The sequence below is a fragment of the Phaenicophaeus curvirostris genome, chromosome 7 (assembly GCF_032191515.1).
Source record: "Phaenicophaeus curvirostris isolate KB17595 chromosome 7, BPBGC_Pcur_1.0, whole genome shotgun sequence".
NCBI lineage: Eukaryota > Metazoa > Chordata > Aves > Cuculiformes > Cuculidae > Phaenicophaeus > Phaenicophaeus curvirostris.
This window is the reverse complement of record NC_091398.1, coordinates 31,552,786-31,568,616: the sequence shown is the minus strand read 5'-3', so window position 1 is coordinate 31,568,616 and position 15,831 is coordinate 31,552,786. Positions and strand designations below refer to the sequence as shown.

Genomic DNA, 15,831 nt, shown 5'->3' with positions numbered 1-15,831 from the left:
TGGAAATAAAACACACAGATAAGAACTGCTGGTGCTTGCAATGTTTTGCTCTTTGAACACAGCACAGGGAAATGGCTAAGCAGCTCGAAGACTTTTAACTACACATTCAAGACTATCAGTTAGGCTTGTGGGAAGCTTTAATTCACTCAGCTTAAGTAGGAAAATCAGAACATCACTTGTCATCCCATATAACAGGCTCACGCGATCTCAGCCTTGATTACTTGTTTGACAGCTCTCCAGAACAGGGAGCAGTTCTGCAAGTTGTGCCAGTCAACAAGTTTATCAAATTTCAGGTGACAAAAATCACTACTACACTCTGTGTTAGCAAGAAAGACAGGACGGGAACTTGAAGTCTCAGAGAGCATCTGCTGCATGGGAACAGGAGGGCTCTCTGCAGAACCCTGCTGAGCTCTCAGCCCTCTGAAGCTGTGCAAGTCCCTTAACCTAGTTGCCAGATTTCCCAATAAGGCTAGACTGGAGAAACTTACTGATTTTGACTCCTGGAAGGCCACACAAAGCCTCCCACAGCTTTCGTTGTGCCTACATCACTGCTCCTTGCCAGCAGCCTCCTCATGGAAAAAATCCTATGTCCAGCTTAGCAGAGATGCAGAGAGGTGCACTACATAACTGCACTGCTTCATTCCCAACTGCATCACTGTGTCTAATAACAAATAAAAATGCTCTAGCAAACAATGTACCTAGTAAGCAATTATCGTCACAAAAGCCACCTTCACTATTGCTGAGTAGTTTCCTTCTCTCAGCCCCATCTTTCAAAGTAATTGAGAAAAAGAAATACTCATTTGAACACAACAGCAAAGGCTGGACTGGTCTAGCAGCAGAAGCTCTTTGATTCTGGAAAACCTTTCTTGAATACGGGTGATTTCTTACTTGCATGTTTCGCCTCAGACATTTGCCTGCCTGATATCTCCAGGACAAGCAACTGCAGTGAATATTCATCAAGCATTAGCCTTTATGTGTTTATTTGGAGCTTGCCTTCCTTGAGGCTCTTCTTAGACACACTGCCAGATCAAATTCTACAGCAGCACAGCTCTAAGCAGCTACAGCCCTCCCTGAACACTCAGAGACGTTCAAGCCTGAGTAATTTCTACAATACTAAGACAAAGTCAACTAAGATGCTGGTGTCTGCTCAGCACCTGAACCCTGGCAGGAGACGTGCTCTGCTACAGTAGAGCTGAAGTTACTACTGTAACTTTCAAAGTGTTTACCACCTCCTTGCCTAAAGCTATGATTTTCCTTCTGCTGCTCTAGAAAGGATCCCTGTTGATTAATACTTATCCCATTTCCTAAAGAAATCAGCCTCCACATGCTTCAGCTGAGAGCGCTGTTTGAATATTGTGTTGATCCTCAGGGTTCAAACTACAGAAGGTACAAAGAATACCAGACTTGAGGCACTTCAGTGGCATTAGCTGTGAATCATCTTTTTACATTGTACCACTCAGATACATTTGGATCTAAAATACATTTGCATTTCTAATTAAAACAGATTACCATTTGTAACTAAAGAATGTCTTAATTCAGAATCCTTAGGCCATAAAAGCTAATTGCACGATGCTAAAACTGGATTTCAAAAATATACATATTATACCCCCTGCAGGATTAATTAGGCAACATCTCTTCAAAAGAGTTCTCAAAAGTGTATTTATTCAGCATGTGGTTCAATTATACTGGGTTGTGCAACACTTTTCATTGCCTGCCCTGGCGCACGCTTCTGCGGCAGCAGGCAGCTGGGGCCCTGTTCATCAGAGGCGCTCAACACGGGCAAATCTGATTCGGGACAGCAGCAAACCCCAGCCAGCAAGAAGGAACACATGTGCCAGCTCGTGCTCTCTGCCTCACAGCCACCTCAGTGCTGCCTTCGTCCCTAATGCAGTCCTGCTGCTCCCTGCTGTGCAGCAGGCATCGCTTTAGCCTCAGTTAACTAGTGCCACTGAACAAGATGATCTCAGATACGTGTGTGATGTGCTTCCTAGGACACACAGGCATATAAAAAGGCTGAGATCAACTGATAGATCTAAATCTGGAAGCTCTAACTGCTGATTATTTGATGCTTATTCTGTCACCAACTTCCTACATGACCTCAAGAAAGTTTCACAACACTCACTGAACTTTAATGTGTTTTCAGATAGGTTAAGATGGTACCGCATGTCCTGGGGAGGTAAGAAACTTCTGCTCATTAAAACTGCATGTGCATTACGAAGGGAGGAGGGAAAAAAACAACACAGCACAACACGGCACATCCTTGGCTGCTATACTCTGTAGCTGTAACTGTCTGCAAAACTAAACTGCATGTGGAAGTGTCCACAGTAGGTTTAGCCCTCATTGGGGATGTGCCACTCCCAGCTCTCCTTGCACGCTCAGAGCTGCTTGCTCCATGTAAAATCTGAAATGCCTGGAACACGTAAGAGTAGCGACACCTTCATGTCTGCTAAAGCCAGTCCCTCCTTATCACAGGTAGGAGTTCATCTCCTTCCCAAATGCTTCATTCAGTGTTGTCCTGCGCTAAAGCACAAGGGATCTTTCCTTAAAACTGACCTAAAGACTATACTTGTGCTTTCCTGTATACAGCAACATGAAATTTCCACAGTTAATTTACAACTTTCCAATACAAAAAATAACAGAAACCACCTACTGATTCCTCAGAATCACATTTGCTAATGGGTTCCCAGCACAGGTCTGGCTCCCAGCCTTCACTCCTTTACACAACGTACAGCCTTGCACAGCCTGGAAGATAATTGTACAGGGATCCAAGTTTTCAAAGCTGTTAAAAGTCCTACCAGGACTAGCAACAGCTGTAACACATGGAACAACCAAGCACACTGGGTTGCAGTAAAGGACAACAGAACAGCAATTACTAACTCATCATATGACAAAACACAAAACAGGAGATTTACTTTTTCCATTTTTCGAAAGTACTAAGCAACCAGTACAGTAGAGGAGCAGCCATAAGGGTTGGGTAGTGCTGAGAAGTGAGGGAATAAGAAACAGCTAGAGCTATAGCGAGCTTTCTTTAACACGATGTTATCCAAGCTACATTAGAGGAAAGCAAACAAGTATGTAAACTGGAGCAAATGCAGTGGTGCTCTTCCCATAGAATCACAGAATCACCAGGTTGGAAAAGATCCATCGGATCATCCAGTCCAACCGTTCCCATCAATCACTAACCCATGCCCCTCAGCACCTCGTCCACCCATCCCTCAAACACCTCCAGGGAAGGTGAATCAACCCCCTCCCTGGGCAGCCTCTGCCAGTGCCCAATGACCCTTTCTGTGAAAAACTTTTTCCTAATGTCCAGCCTGAACCTTCCCTGGCGGAGCTTGAGGCCATTCCCCCTTGTCCTGTCCCCTGTCACTTGGGAGGAGAGGCCAGCTCCCTCCTCTCCACAACCTCCTTTCAGGTAGTTGTAGAGAGCAATGAGGTCTCCCCTCAGCCTCCTCTTCTCCAAGCTAAACCACCCCAGCTCTCTCAGCCGTTCCTCATAAGGCCCGTTCTCCAGCCCCTTCACCATCAAAGAGAAGAAACCCCCATGGATGTTCTATTACTAGTTGTTGTAATTCACTTTGCAGGTTTTATTTCTCATCTCACTAGGACTTCGTTGACGAAATTTTCATATTTTGTCCTAATCATCTGAAAGGAACCCAGGTGACCTGTGTGAGTTCCATGTTCTCAGCCTGCCAGGAGAGGACTGCAGGGCTGGTCCAGGACAGAGGTGAACAAATTGAGAGGCATGTCAAACTTGACAGGAGACCTGATGGGATGCACTTTAATCCAATGAATGGTTTCTGTTTCAGCATAATCAGCCACACCAAACATTATGAACTAAAACCAAAGAGGTTCATTTTTGGTTTGTGGTTTTCTAATGGCAAAGAACAATAGTCAAGGGAGACGTTTTCAAGCATATCCCTCTAGGTATTTTCTAGTCATTCTTTGCATGTGCTGAAGTCCTTCTTAGGATCTACAGATTTTTTTTAAGAAAACAGCCAGATGCGCTTCTGTAGTTTATAAAAGTATCATTATATGACATTGAATTGTGCAATGCAATATTAGCAATTGAACTGTTCTGTGATAGCAACTGATATGCAGTGGCTAAACTGGCAAGAATTGGATCTCCTTAGTGAATTGAAAACCACATCTGTAGATCCCTACTGTAACTGCCCAACCGATTCTTCTCTTTTGAAAAGAAATTGTAACTTTTGCCAAAGTAAAAATGTTTCCATAAAGCCTGTGAGCAGACAAGAATTACACTGAAATGTAACAGTGTTCTGGTATGTTTGAGAAGCATAGTGATTCTATTTTAAGACAGAAATATTTTGAGGTTTTTAACTTTAAAATGATAGATCAGCTTTCCTAATACATACACAAGTTTTCGCAAGGTGTATGCTGACACATAACTGGAAAAAACTCAAATCCTTCTGGGGTCATGTGAAATAGCTGCCCTTTCTGTTTCACTTCAAAATGGATAGACTTTATTTCAGCATCCGTGCATTGAATTCCTAAACAATACATCTAACTGGCACTTATTTTATAGGGAAGCAGCATGTTTAGTTACCCCATGTTCTTTGCAGTGAAGAGGGAGTTACCCAAGCTGTATTTTTTCACAGTTATCTGTTCTCTTCCCCTTAAAATAAGGTCTCCCTTCTTCAGGATTTTGACAAGATGAATAGTCTTGTGAATTCTTATATGCTTCTTGGAGTGAATGGGAAGTTTAGGAGCTCTGCCTGCCTAAAAGCAAACCCCATGTTTCTTGAAAGCTGGATGAATTTGTGGAACTCGAGAATGATCCAGCAATCTGAATAATAAAGAACCCCATCACGCTTTCACCCCCAGACTACTAACTGAAAATTGATCTTTATAGGAGCTCTTCTATCAATTTAACACGTACGTATTAAGATCTGAAAGTTTATTTTCCACACAACTTCTGTCACGTCCAGTATACAACTATATATCAAAAGATAAGGCTGCAAGATCAGTTGCAAAATGAGAGATGCAAAGCCGGAGGACAAAGGCCTAGCTTGCATCCAGAGTCAAAAGTTGTCTACAGTTACGTAACTTCCAAAAGAGAAAAAATAACACTAGTATCGCTTAGATCTCAGGAAGTGAAAAAAAGATTTTAAAGCATCCTGAACACTGGCATTGATAGGCTAAACATCAGACAGATAGAAGGAAAGAGGCTGGCAGAAGACAGGAGCAGCGAACAGAGTCATGTGCAGCTACCGGCAGCTAGAAAAACCCCAAACCTCCTGTGCTCACGGACACTATATTTTGGAGTAACACAGACACACTGAAAACATGACCTGCTGTATCCATGAACAAGGCTTCTACCCTCAAAGAACCCTCCTGCAAACAGGTTAAGATTTAGCAACACTTAAATAATCCTAAAAAGCACTCACTGCTCCCCCAGCCTGCCAACGGAACACTGACCATGCTTCTCCTTCAACCATCTCACTGCCACGTTCACGGGAGGATGTGGCCATGCACACATATACTAACAGGTTCTGACCAGTGAGCCTTTATCTACCCCAAAAGGCTGGCACGGGTCTGTCAGGCACCCTTTTGGTACATGCTTAACTCAGAATTATCAGTCAGGATAGTGTACAGCAGGTGTGGGAAAGCACATTTCCACACTAACAAAAAGAGCCATTTTTTTCGCTAACAGTATTCACCTTGCTATATTAATCCTATTTGCTCAGCTGTGCAGCATTTTCATCAACTCTTTTGTCCCTTCCAATAACTATCTGCTATGACCTACTCCATCTCCTGACTCAGCCTGCGGAGGTGGGAAAACACAGGACTTGGAAGAGATGTTCCTGTTACGGGCTTAGCAGTTCCCTCTTAATAGCAGTGAAAGAAAATAACAACAACTCTCCCAAACCTCACCACAGCCATTTGCTTGCAAACCTGCCAGGAGAAAGAGCAGAGCACAACTCTGGCATGAGAAAGAGACTACCCACAGAAGACCAGTACACTCAATCCTCCTGACTTTACAAAGATGCAACTGATGAGCAACAGATGGACTTCACTCCAGGAGTATATTTGGGGAAGGTAACAGTTTCCTCATACTTCTTATTCAGGAAGGATCAGGAAACTAAGTGAGCTTTGGTTGACACCCTTAGTTTTACTATTGTTTTCTCCTCTGCCTCAACTTTGACAAAACTGCTTTGGCCATGCATTCCATTACACTTTACACAGTGTAACCATGGCTCAGCCTGAAACACTAAATAAAATATGTTCAAATTAGGAAATGTTATGGGCTTGAATATATTACTGCAGATCACTCTCTTGCTACCACTCAGCACAAAGGTACCAGTTCCCTTAGCAAAGCTCTGCAGCTCGCTGTAACACAGTGTCAGCACCTACTATAAAAAGCACCACCAAATCTCTCTTTGCCTAATGAAGAAATAACTTTTATTAACATGCTGTTGACAGCCCTTGTAGTGATGCTGGTTTGCTCAACTTCCAGTTAAGGCTCTGTCTCTGACCAGGCAGCAAAGATGGACAAGGTAGCTGGCTGAACTCCCTTTGCTGCACATTAGTCATCATCATTTCAACAAAAAGAGCTTTCTTTGTTAATATTGCAGTTCATGAGACTGAGCCAATAACAAATCAAAGATTCAGAGAAGGATAGCAAGAAGAGGAAAAGAAAGGAAAGAAAGAAAAAGAGGATGGTAAAACAAATAAAAAAGCAGAAAGAAGAGAAAAACTTAGGAGATAAGAGAAAAAGTCAGAGGGATATAAAATTTAAATAAGAGCCTTACCAGGAGCTTAGCACAGACACAAACCCACTCAATCTTTGAATTTTAACACACTGAGATTACAGATTTGACGTTCAGATTATATTTCTTTTGTTCTGAAATTAAACGTTTGGATAAGACCTGCAGCCTGCTCAGAAAAGCAACGTTTCTAGGAGGTAGAGGGACATGTTCTTCGTTGAAGCTGACATGGCAGATCCATTTAAATCTATCTTCCGTGTTTCTGGCTACCTTTAAGTGAAAAGTGTTTATATTCTCACCTGAAACCACTCTGCAGTCACATAATGTTACTTCGAATGGTGTATAAGTTACTGCACTGTAAACAGACTGCACTGACAATAGATTACTTTTAAGCACACTCCCTTTTCTCTGAGCTGTACCTGATGTACTCATAGATAGCTTCCCATGTCCAGCAGATCAGAACGTCTCTCTCCTGGTCTTGAAAGGCATTTCCTATACCTGGTTAGTGGTTTCCACCCTCCTGGTGCCCCTTTGGTCAATGAAACACCAGCATGCTCCAGGTAGGGCTACAACTGAATGAGCTGAACTACTATGAAGAAATGTCCTCTAAATAAGGCCCTGGATACAGCACACAGAATTTAACTTGAAGGTTCAATCTGAGTCACTGACTAGTCTTTACAGCATCCCCCTCCTCAGATCTTGAAGCCCAGTCTCCACCTGATCCAAGCTCCATGCACTCATTGCTGAGCATCAGAGCTCGGAACTGAATGCAGTACAGAGCAATCGCAATCACCCACTTGGACTCTGCTCTGTGTTTAACGGCAACAAAGTTTTGACCTTGTCACATTCAAGGCATGCAGCCGACCATTTGTTTTAGGAAAGGCAATTCACAAAGCAGGAATCCCTCCAATTTCTTTGCTTTCCTTCCTCAGGTCTCTTTTAAAGTAGCCTCTAATCTGAACCACACAGATAACAGAGGAGATGAACTCCTTGTTAAAAGAAATTGTGCTATATTCAAATGCTGGGCTGATTTCTAAGGAGAGTTCAACGACCTTCTAGTTATCAGAAGACCATCAGAATTTGAACCCTCTTATCAGCCTGCTTTCAGGGCCAGTTTTGCAGGACTAAGAAGGACCCCATTACCCTAGGTCACTTTGCATTTGTGCATTTAGGAGACACTTTCCTGCCCACTCTTGGTAGATTAAGGCCATGGGGCTGAATGAAGGTTGTGCAAGTCTACTTCTCTTAATTACCCCATTTTATGGCTGAAAGCAAGTTGCAGACTCTTGTTCTGAGGCATTCCTATATTAGGATTCATATCTCTCTATATTTCAGAACAGACAAGTAGTCCTTATTTAGTGCATGCAGGGCACTATAGGGGTCAGAACAAAACTGCAAATGGTAATAAATGTCAGTTGCTTTCTCTGGATGGCTCCCAATAGCTTTGTAAGTGAGCAAAGCTGACAAGATCAGAAATACCAAGAGAAACAAGCAAAAAGGCAGTATCAAGGTCTCTACTGCTGCAAAAGACAGGGTAAGATTGATGCAAAAGAGTAGCTTGAGTTATCCGTCAAAATCTCCCAGAGAAACGCCCGCTTACACAAAATGTATATATTTCATGGTACCCTGAGAACTTAGGGTTTGGGTTTTTTCAGTTCTGCACTATTGTTGCTATTTAGGAGATCAAGCATCCGCATCACTTCTAGGCTCCACAGCACGAAGAGCACTGACACAGCTTGTACTGACATAACCTCTGTCTTAAGCATAGACTTCACGCTCATCTTCTCAATTTCTCTCCCCGGATGGTTCTTATTGGCACAACAAAACCTACTCAGTTATTGCAGAAGATCAAGATACATCAGCATCTGTCACCAGAAAAAAGCAGAGCTGCATTTCCAGAGGTGAAGGGAAGGTCATTTGTGGGGCAGCAGTGAGAACAGCTCCACGGTGCTTCACATCCTTAAAATACAAACTACAGTCACCTATTTGTACTGCATGTATGAGATCAGTAAGAAGCTCTGGGATGAACAGTGTCCCTCAGAAGCAGAGATGACCACTGACAATGCAGAATACCTGAAGTTAGAGCTTCAAAGGTCTGGTTAAAGCATCTCCAAGCTTAATGGCAAAAGATGCCAACAACAGCACACTGACAGTGCAGCCTGAGGCACCCAAAATCCCTCATCAAATGCCAGGTTGGGTACCTCCTTATATTCACAGAGTATTTCCATCATCGGACTAGTTCTGGTTTTCTTTAACAAACACGGTGTAACAGATAGGCTTTTACAACTTTTTGCCCAAAATTTACTACCCAAGGAGAAGAAAGAGGTAAAGCAATTGGTATCACAAAACATCTCTTGTTACTAACCCAGTAAACTGGAACTGCAAACGCAGTTAACATTTCAAAAGGAGAGAGGAGAGCCAGCTGTTTCTCCACCCCCCTTCTAGAGACAAGCAGGACGGGCAGCAGGGAGACTTCAGTCTGTTAGAATCAACATTTTAAAGACCAGAGCCGAGTCAGAGAGCCTGAATACTGCTCCAGCTTGCCGCAAGGGCCAACACATTAAAGCACAGGCTGCAGTAGAGACTTGGCGTTCACAGTAATTTAGTACCACAACCTTTCTGTTAGCAGCTACAACCAGGTTACAAGTTCCTTCTTAAACACCAGTGAGTGTTTGGTGCACTGATCTCGAAAGTCCCTTCTTTAGCATGAAGTAACAAGTTCTCCCCAGGATGAAAAAGATCAACATCTTATGAAATCACACCAAACTCCATCATCAATGAGTCTGCTGCTGGCACCACACAAGTGCGACTGGTTCAATAAGTGGTGAAGCAGGGCTCCAGCATTGCAAAACTGTGTGCCTCTTAGTAAGTCCACCAGCCCTCAAAGTCCTCTTTATCTAGGGATGTACAAATGGCTTCCATAACTACAAAAACCTCTGCATTTGAAAGCTTTAGTGTTTTAAAAAAGAACCTCCAAACAAAAGAAAAGGCAAGTATTTATCAGGACATTTTTTCTTGGTCATTCAGAGAATGGGAAATGTTGAAATACCACACACTCATCTTCAAAAAGCTCACATTATCCAGAACAAGTTCAAGAGCCATAACACACCATAAAGACTGCAGGCTGGGAAATCTTCAGCCAGCATGTCTGAGCCGCACTGCTCCTTCTGAAAGCCAGATTTTCATTTTATTTTTACAAGGCGCTCTAGCTGCGGTGGCTTTCCCACATCTCAGCCAGCTTCCACAGACCTTCCCACATCACCATACAGAGATTTGTGAACTGTGAGAAACAGATGTTCTCCAAGCATTTTGCTCCTATCCAAGCCCAAGAAAGACAAGGGTGGGGGGGAAGAAATCTTATTTAAGCAAATATTTCTCCCCGCCCTACTGACCTTAGAGTCCCAGGGTGTTTCCTACCAGCAAGGATAAAGCGTATCCTGTCAGCTTCAGTCTGTGCCCATGCCCAGTTCACCCAGCACTGCTGGCAGCAGCACCACAATCCTTGCCAGGGGGGCTCCCAGGGCTCCTGCTGGGGGTGCTCTGGGACTCCCAGCTGGGGTGGGGTGGGGTGTCTAGGGCTCCCATCTGGGGAGACTCTGGGACACGCGGATGAGGGGCTTCCAGAACTCCTGGTTGGGGAAGGGGAGCTTCCAGGACTCCCAGCCTGGGGGGATCCTGGGACACGCGGATGGGAGTGCTTCCAGCACTCCTGTTTGGAGTAGGGGTGCTTCCAGGACTCCTGGCTGGAGTAGGGGTGCTTCCAGGACTCCTGGCTGGAGTAGGGGGGCTTCCAGGACCCCCTGCCTGGGGAAGGGGGGCTTCCAGGGCTCCCTGCCGGGGTTGCTCCACGATTCCCAGCCGAGGGGGCTTCCAGGACTCCCTACTTGGGGAAGGGGGGCTTCCAGGACTCCCCGTTGCGGCTCCGGGACTCCCGGCCCCTCAGGACTCCCCGCCGGCTGCGCTCCCAGCGCACTCACGCTGCCGACCCCGGCTCCGGGGCTCCCATCCCGGCTGCTCCCCCTCGCCCTGCCCCTTCCCCCGGGTCGCTGAGGACACGGCCGAGCCCCGGCATCCCTCCCCCACCCCCCCGGGGACCCCACCGACCTTTGCAGGGGCAGCAGCAGCAGCACTTCGCCAGCAGCCGCCCTACTCCGGGGCGGGCGGGATAGCCGCGCCTGCCCGCTTTCATGCTGCCTTCGGGCTGCTCATGGCAAGCAGCCGCCCGCTCGGCAAAAAAAAAAAAACCGACAAATCGCAGCGACGATAAAAATAACAAAAGTTCTGAAGCCGAAAGAACCTGGAGCGAAACCCCCTGCGCGAGGCGGCGAGCGCCGACCGCCCGCCCGCTGTCCCCGCCGGGCCGGGCGCGCAGCTGCGGGGCGGGGAGGGGCCTGCGGGGCGGGGGCTGCGGGGCGGGGCCTGCGGCTCTGACAGCGCGGGATGCGGCTCCGGCTGGGGGTCTGTCTGTCTGTCTGGGTATCTGCTTCTGGGTATCTGTCATAGAATCATAGAATCACCAGGTTGGAAGAGACCCTCCGGGTCATCGAGTCCAACCATTCCCATCAAACACTAAACCATGTCCCTCAGCACCTCGTCCACCCGTCCCTTAAACTCCTCCAGGGAAGGTGACTCAACCACCTCCCTGGGCAGCCTCTGCCAGTGCCCAATGACCCTTTCTGTGAAATTTTTTTCCTAATGTCCAGCCTAAACCTCCCCTGGTGGAGCTTGAGGCCATTCCCTCTTGTCCTGTCCCCTGTCACTTGGGAGAAGAGCCCAGCTCCCTCCTCTCCACAACCTCCTTTCAGGTAGTTGTAGAGAGCAATGAGGTCTCCCCTCAGCCTCCTCGTTTCTCTGTGTCTGTTTCTGTCTGCCTGTCTCTGTGTGTCTGTTTCTGTGTGTGTCTCTGTCTCTGCAACTTGTTTCTCTGTGTCTGTTTCTGTGTCCGTCTGTCTTTGTGTGTGTGTGTGTGTCTCTGTGTGTGTCTGTCTGTCTCTGTGCCTCTATGTCTCTATCCATGTATCTGCTTCTCTATGTGTGTCTGTTTCTTTGTGCCTCTGTGTGTCTGTGTAACTGTTCCTCTGTGTCTGTTTCTGTCTTTCTGTGTGTCTGTGTGTCCCTGTCTCTGTGTGTCTGTCAGTGTAACTGTTTGTATCTGTTTCTGTGTCTCTCTGTGTGTCTCTCTCTTTCTGTGCCTGTCTCTGTGTATGTGTGTCTGTGTGTGTCTATCTGTCTCGGTATGTCTGTTTCTCTTATGTCTGTTTCTGTGTGTTTCTCTGTGTGTGTGTGTGTCTCTGTGTGTCTGTCTGCCTGTCTCTGTGTATCTGTTTCTCTGTGTCTGCTTCTCTGTGTGTCTCTGTCTATCTGCATGTGTCTGTCTCTCTGTCTGTGTGTCTCTGTCTCTGTGTCTCTCTGTGTCCTCCCAAGTCTTTAAAAGGCAAAACTAAAACCCACGTTCCTGTGGTTTTGGGTTTTTTTTAAATTCACAAGTCCCCGTGCCCCGCCCCCTCCCCAGTGCCATTCTTGAGCTTAAGCATCACCAACTAAACGTTTGTACAACTAGTTGAAAATACAAACCAGCCTGTTGAGATCCCAATCACCACAACCTGCCTGCTTCCCACAGCGGAGATCTGCCTGAAGAACTGCAGGGTAGGTTCTAACTGTTCTGACACACAGATCATGATGCCTGAGATCCAGAAGCACAACTTGCTTCGGAAGGTGCCAGCCGGTTCTGTTAGGATTTCCCACCTAGAGCACAGAAAACTAGAGGTGCCAAAACCACTGTGAACCTTGCTAGAGGTAGCTGGTAGGAGAGGTCAGGCAGGATTCCAGAGTGGTAGTATCATAGTTTTGCACTTTTGCGTTGAAAGCTGAACAAACCCAACAAGCTTCTCCCCAGCATCAACACATATTGAGAGAGAAGAGCAGAGGGGAGATGTGCTGTGCAATATCCCTCTGTGCCAGGACTTCAACAAACAGCAAATATGAAGCCTTCCTGCTTCACTTCTGGCTGCATTGTAGAAACTGTTCTTTGACTACAGCCTCACCAGAAAAACTGGTAACCTCTTAACATGCCTGGAGCGCACAAAATTTTGCTGTCAATGCCCTTGAGCACCAAGGTGCTTTTCAATACATGAGAATGAAGGGAACCTTAACACTCTTTCCGCTTAGCTCTGTGCTGTGCCTTTCTTTGGCTTGGGTCTTTGCCTATCTGGGAGATGCAAGGGAATGTCTCCAGGGCGCACTCAGGGTTCTTGTGCCTGCAGCAGGGACATAATACCTCTCACTGGAAAGCAAAAACCACAGTTGCCACCGGAGAATGAAGAGGTGGACCAGGAACCAGCTTAGGATACCCCGACCCTTCTGCAGCCCTCCCTTTTCCTACAGACCATTTATCCCTGCCATGGCACCCCAGGCAACAGCTCTTTGGTGGCTATTTTTGCTGTCTGAAGTGTAAGGTACCAGCTTAGGACCTCTGAGTGATTCAGGAAACTTTTAGCAGGACTCTTTGGAGAAAGCATCTCTTTGCTTCTCTGCTTTCTGCTTCATGCTGCATCTCTCTCTTTTCTAAACCACTCTCTCCTACCACATCCACCTTCTGCCCTATGGGTTGGCTGCCTCCCACCTAAACTCAGCCCACTTTGTGCAAACACTAAAAAGGACTAAGATCAACACAGTCTTCACGGGCATCTTGCTGCTCACGTGGCATCTGCCTGGATGGGCAATGCAGGCTCTGAGTCAGGAGCAGTCACAGAATCATAGAATAGTTTGGGTTGGAAGGGACCTTAAAGATCATCCAGTTTCACCCCCTGCCATGGGCAGGAACACCTCCCACAGACCAATCTGCCCAAGGCCCATCCAACCTGGCATTAAGCACCTCCAGGGATGGGGCAGCCACAGCTTCCCTAGGCAACCTGTTCTGGCACCTCATTACTCTCATTGTGAAGAAATTCCTCCTTATGTCTAGTCTAAATCTGCCCCTCTCCAGTTTATACCAATTGCCCCTCATCCTATCACTACAAGCCTTTGTAAAACGTCCCTCCCCAGCTTCTTCCCTTCAGCTATTGGAAGGTCGCTATAAGATCTCCTTGGAGCCTTCTCTTATCCAGGTTGAACAACCCCAACTCTCTCAGCCTGTCCTCGTATGGGAGGTGCTGCAGCCCTCGCATCATCTTTGCAGCCTCCTCTGGACCTGTTCCAACAGCTCCATATCCTCCTTATGTTGAGGATTCCAGAACAGGACACAACACTCCAGACAGAATCATAGAATCACCGGTTGGAAGAGACCCACCTGGTCATCAAGTCCAACCATTCCTATCAAACACTAAACCATGTCCCTTAGCACCTCGTCCACCCATCCCTTAAACACCTCCAGGGAAGGTGAATCAACCCCCTCCCTGGGCAGCCTCTGCCAGTGCCCAATGACCCTTTCTGTGAAGAATTTTTTCCTAATGTCCAGCCTAAATCTCCCCTGGTGGAGCTTGAGGCCATTCCCTCTTGTCCTGTCCCCTGTCACTTGGGAGAAGAGGCCAGCACCCTCCTCTCCACAACCTCCTTTCAGGTAGTTGTAGAGAGCAATGAGGTCTCCCCTCAGCCTCCTCTTCTCCAGGCTAAACACCCCCAGCTCTCTCAGCCGTTCCTCATAAGGCCTGTTCTCCAGCCCCCTCACCAGCTTTGTTGCTCTTCTCTGGACTCGCTCCAGAGCCTCAAGAGTCCCTGTATAGCGCCTGGTATGCCGGAGCGCTGCTCTGGGCAGGTTTTAAAAGTCAGCATCAGAAAATCTTCAAGACCCCTCATTTCGGACACCTGGAACCCCCTCCGTCCCCCAAAAGCAGGATTTCACCCCTCCATCCCCGCCCAGCCGGCACAGCTGCCCGCGGGGACAGCGACATCTGGCGGCGAGCGCCGGCAGCGCGGGGGCGGCTGGAGCCGGGCTGGGGGCTCTGCCCACTCCTCTGCAGCTCTGGTCTGCGAAGCTGGATGTAAAAAGAGATGCTTTAAAAAAATCTGTGTAGCTATGCACACTTGCCAATGAATCATGTGTGCAATAAATATTTCACAAATTAAGATAAGACAGAAAGATATATTCTTAATAATCACTTTGTATCGCTTAGGTCCTGTAAATCACAGAATCACCAGGTTGGAAAAGACCCACCGGATCATCGAGTCCAACCGTTCCTATCAAACACTAAACCATGCCCCTCAGCACCTCGTCCACCCGTCCCTTAAACACCTCCAGGGAAGGTGACTCAACCACCTCCCTGGGCAGCCTGTTCCAGTGCCAATGACCCTTTCCGTGAAAAATTTTTTCCTAATATCCAGCCTAAATCTCCCCTGGCGGAGCTTGAGGCCATTCCCTCTTGTCCTGTCCCCTGTCACTTGGGAGAAGAGGCCGGCTCCCTGCTTTCCACAACCTCCTTTCAGGCAGTTCTAGAGAGCAATGAGGTCTCCCCTCAGCCTCCTCTTCTCCAGGCTAAACAACCCCAGCTCTCTCAGCTGCTCCTCAAAAGGCCTGTTCTCCAGCCCCCTCAAAAAAAAAAGCAGAAAAGGTGACGTGCTGTGGGCACCGTCCAGCTCAGCTTCAGCTCTGGGTGAGAAAAACTGTACCCAGCATCAGTGGGATTTACACTACCAACGGGTTGAGCCTCTAGCTTCAAGCAGGGAGTTCAGCCTTTGGGAAGTAGAAGTCTTGCAGAGATCCTATTTGAGGGAAATCTGTACAATTCACTTGGCCCAGGAGAGGGAATGGCCTCAAGCTCTGCCAGGAGAGGTTCAGGCTAGATGTCAGGAAAATATATTTCATGGAATGGGTCATCGGGCACTGGAACGGGTCATTGGGCACTGAAACAGGCTGCCCAGGGAGGGGGTTGAGTCACCATCCCTGGAGGGGTTTAAAAGACAGTGGATGAGGTGCGCAGGGACACGGTTTGGTGATTGATGGGAATGGTTGGACTCGATGATCCAGTGGGTCCTTCCCAACCATAGTTATTCTATGATTCTATAGGAGTGAGGAGGGGCTTGCCCAGGACTAGAAAGGTTCCTTAATGGCCTTAAGTTGTGCCAAGGGAGGTTCAGATTAGACACCAGGAAAAAAAAAATCTGCACA

At 47.0% G+C, this 15,831-nt stretch overlaps 1 protein-coding gene across 13 annotated transcripts in view; it reads right to left on the bottom strand.

Annotated features, from left to right (window-relative positions):
• Nucleotides 1–15,831, bottom strand: part of KALRN (kalirin RhoGEF kinase) — a 514,381-nt gene that overhangs the window by 70,047 nt on the left and 428,503 nt on the right. The window contains exon 2 of one of the 13 annotated variants that reach the window (XM_069861466.1): nt 10,833–10,940. The exons of the other annotated variants lie outside the window; for them this stretch is intronic. Coding sequence (XP_069717567.1) covers nt 10,833–10,917 — 85 coding nt within the window. The 5' untranslated portion in view covers nt 10,918–10,940. The remainder of the gene's footprint in view (nt 1–10,832; nt 10,941–15,831) is intronic. 13 annotated transcript variants of the gene reach the window in all.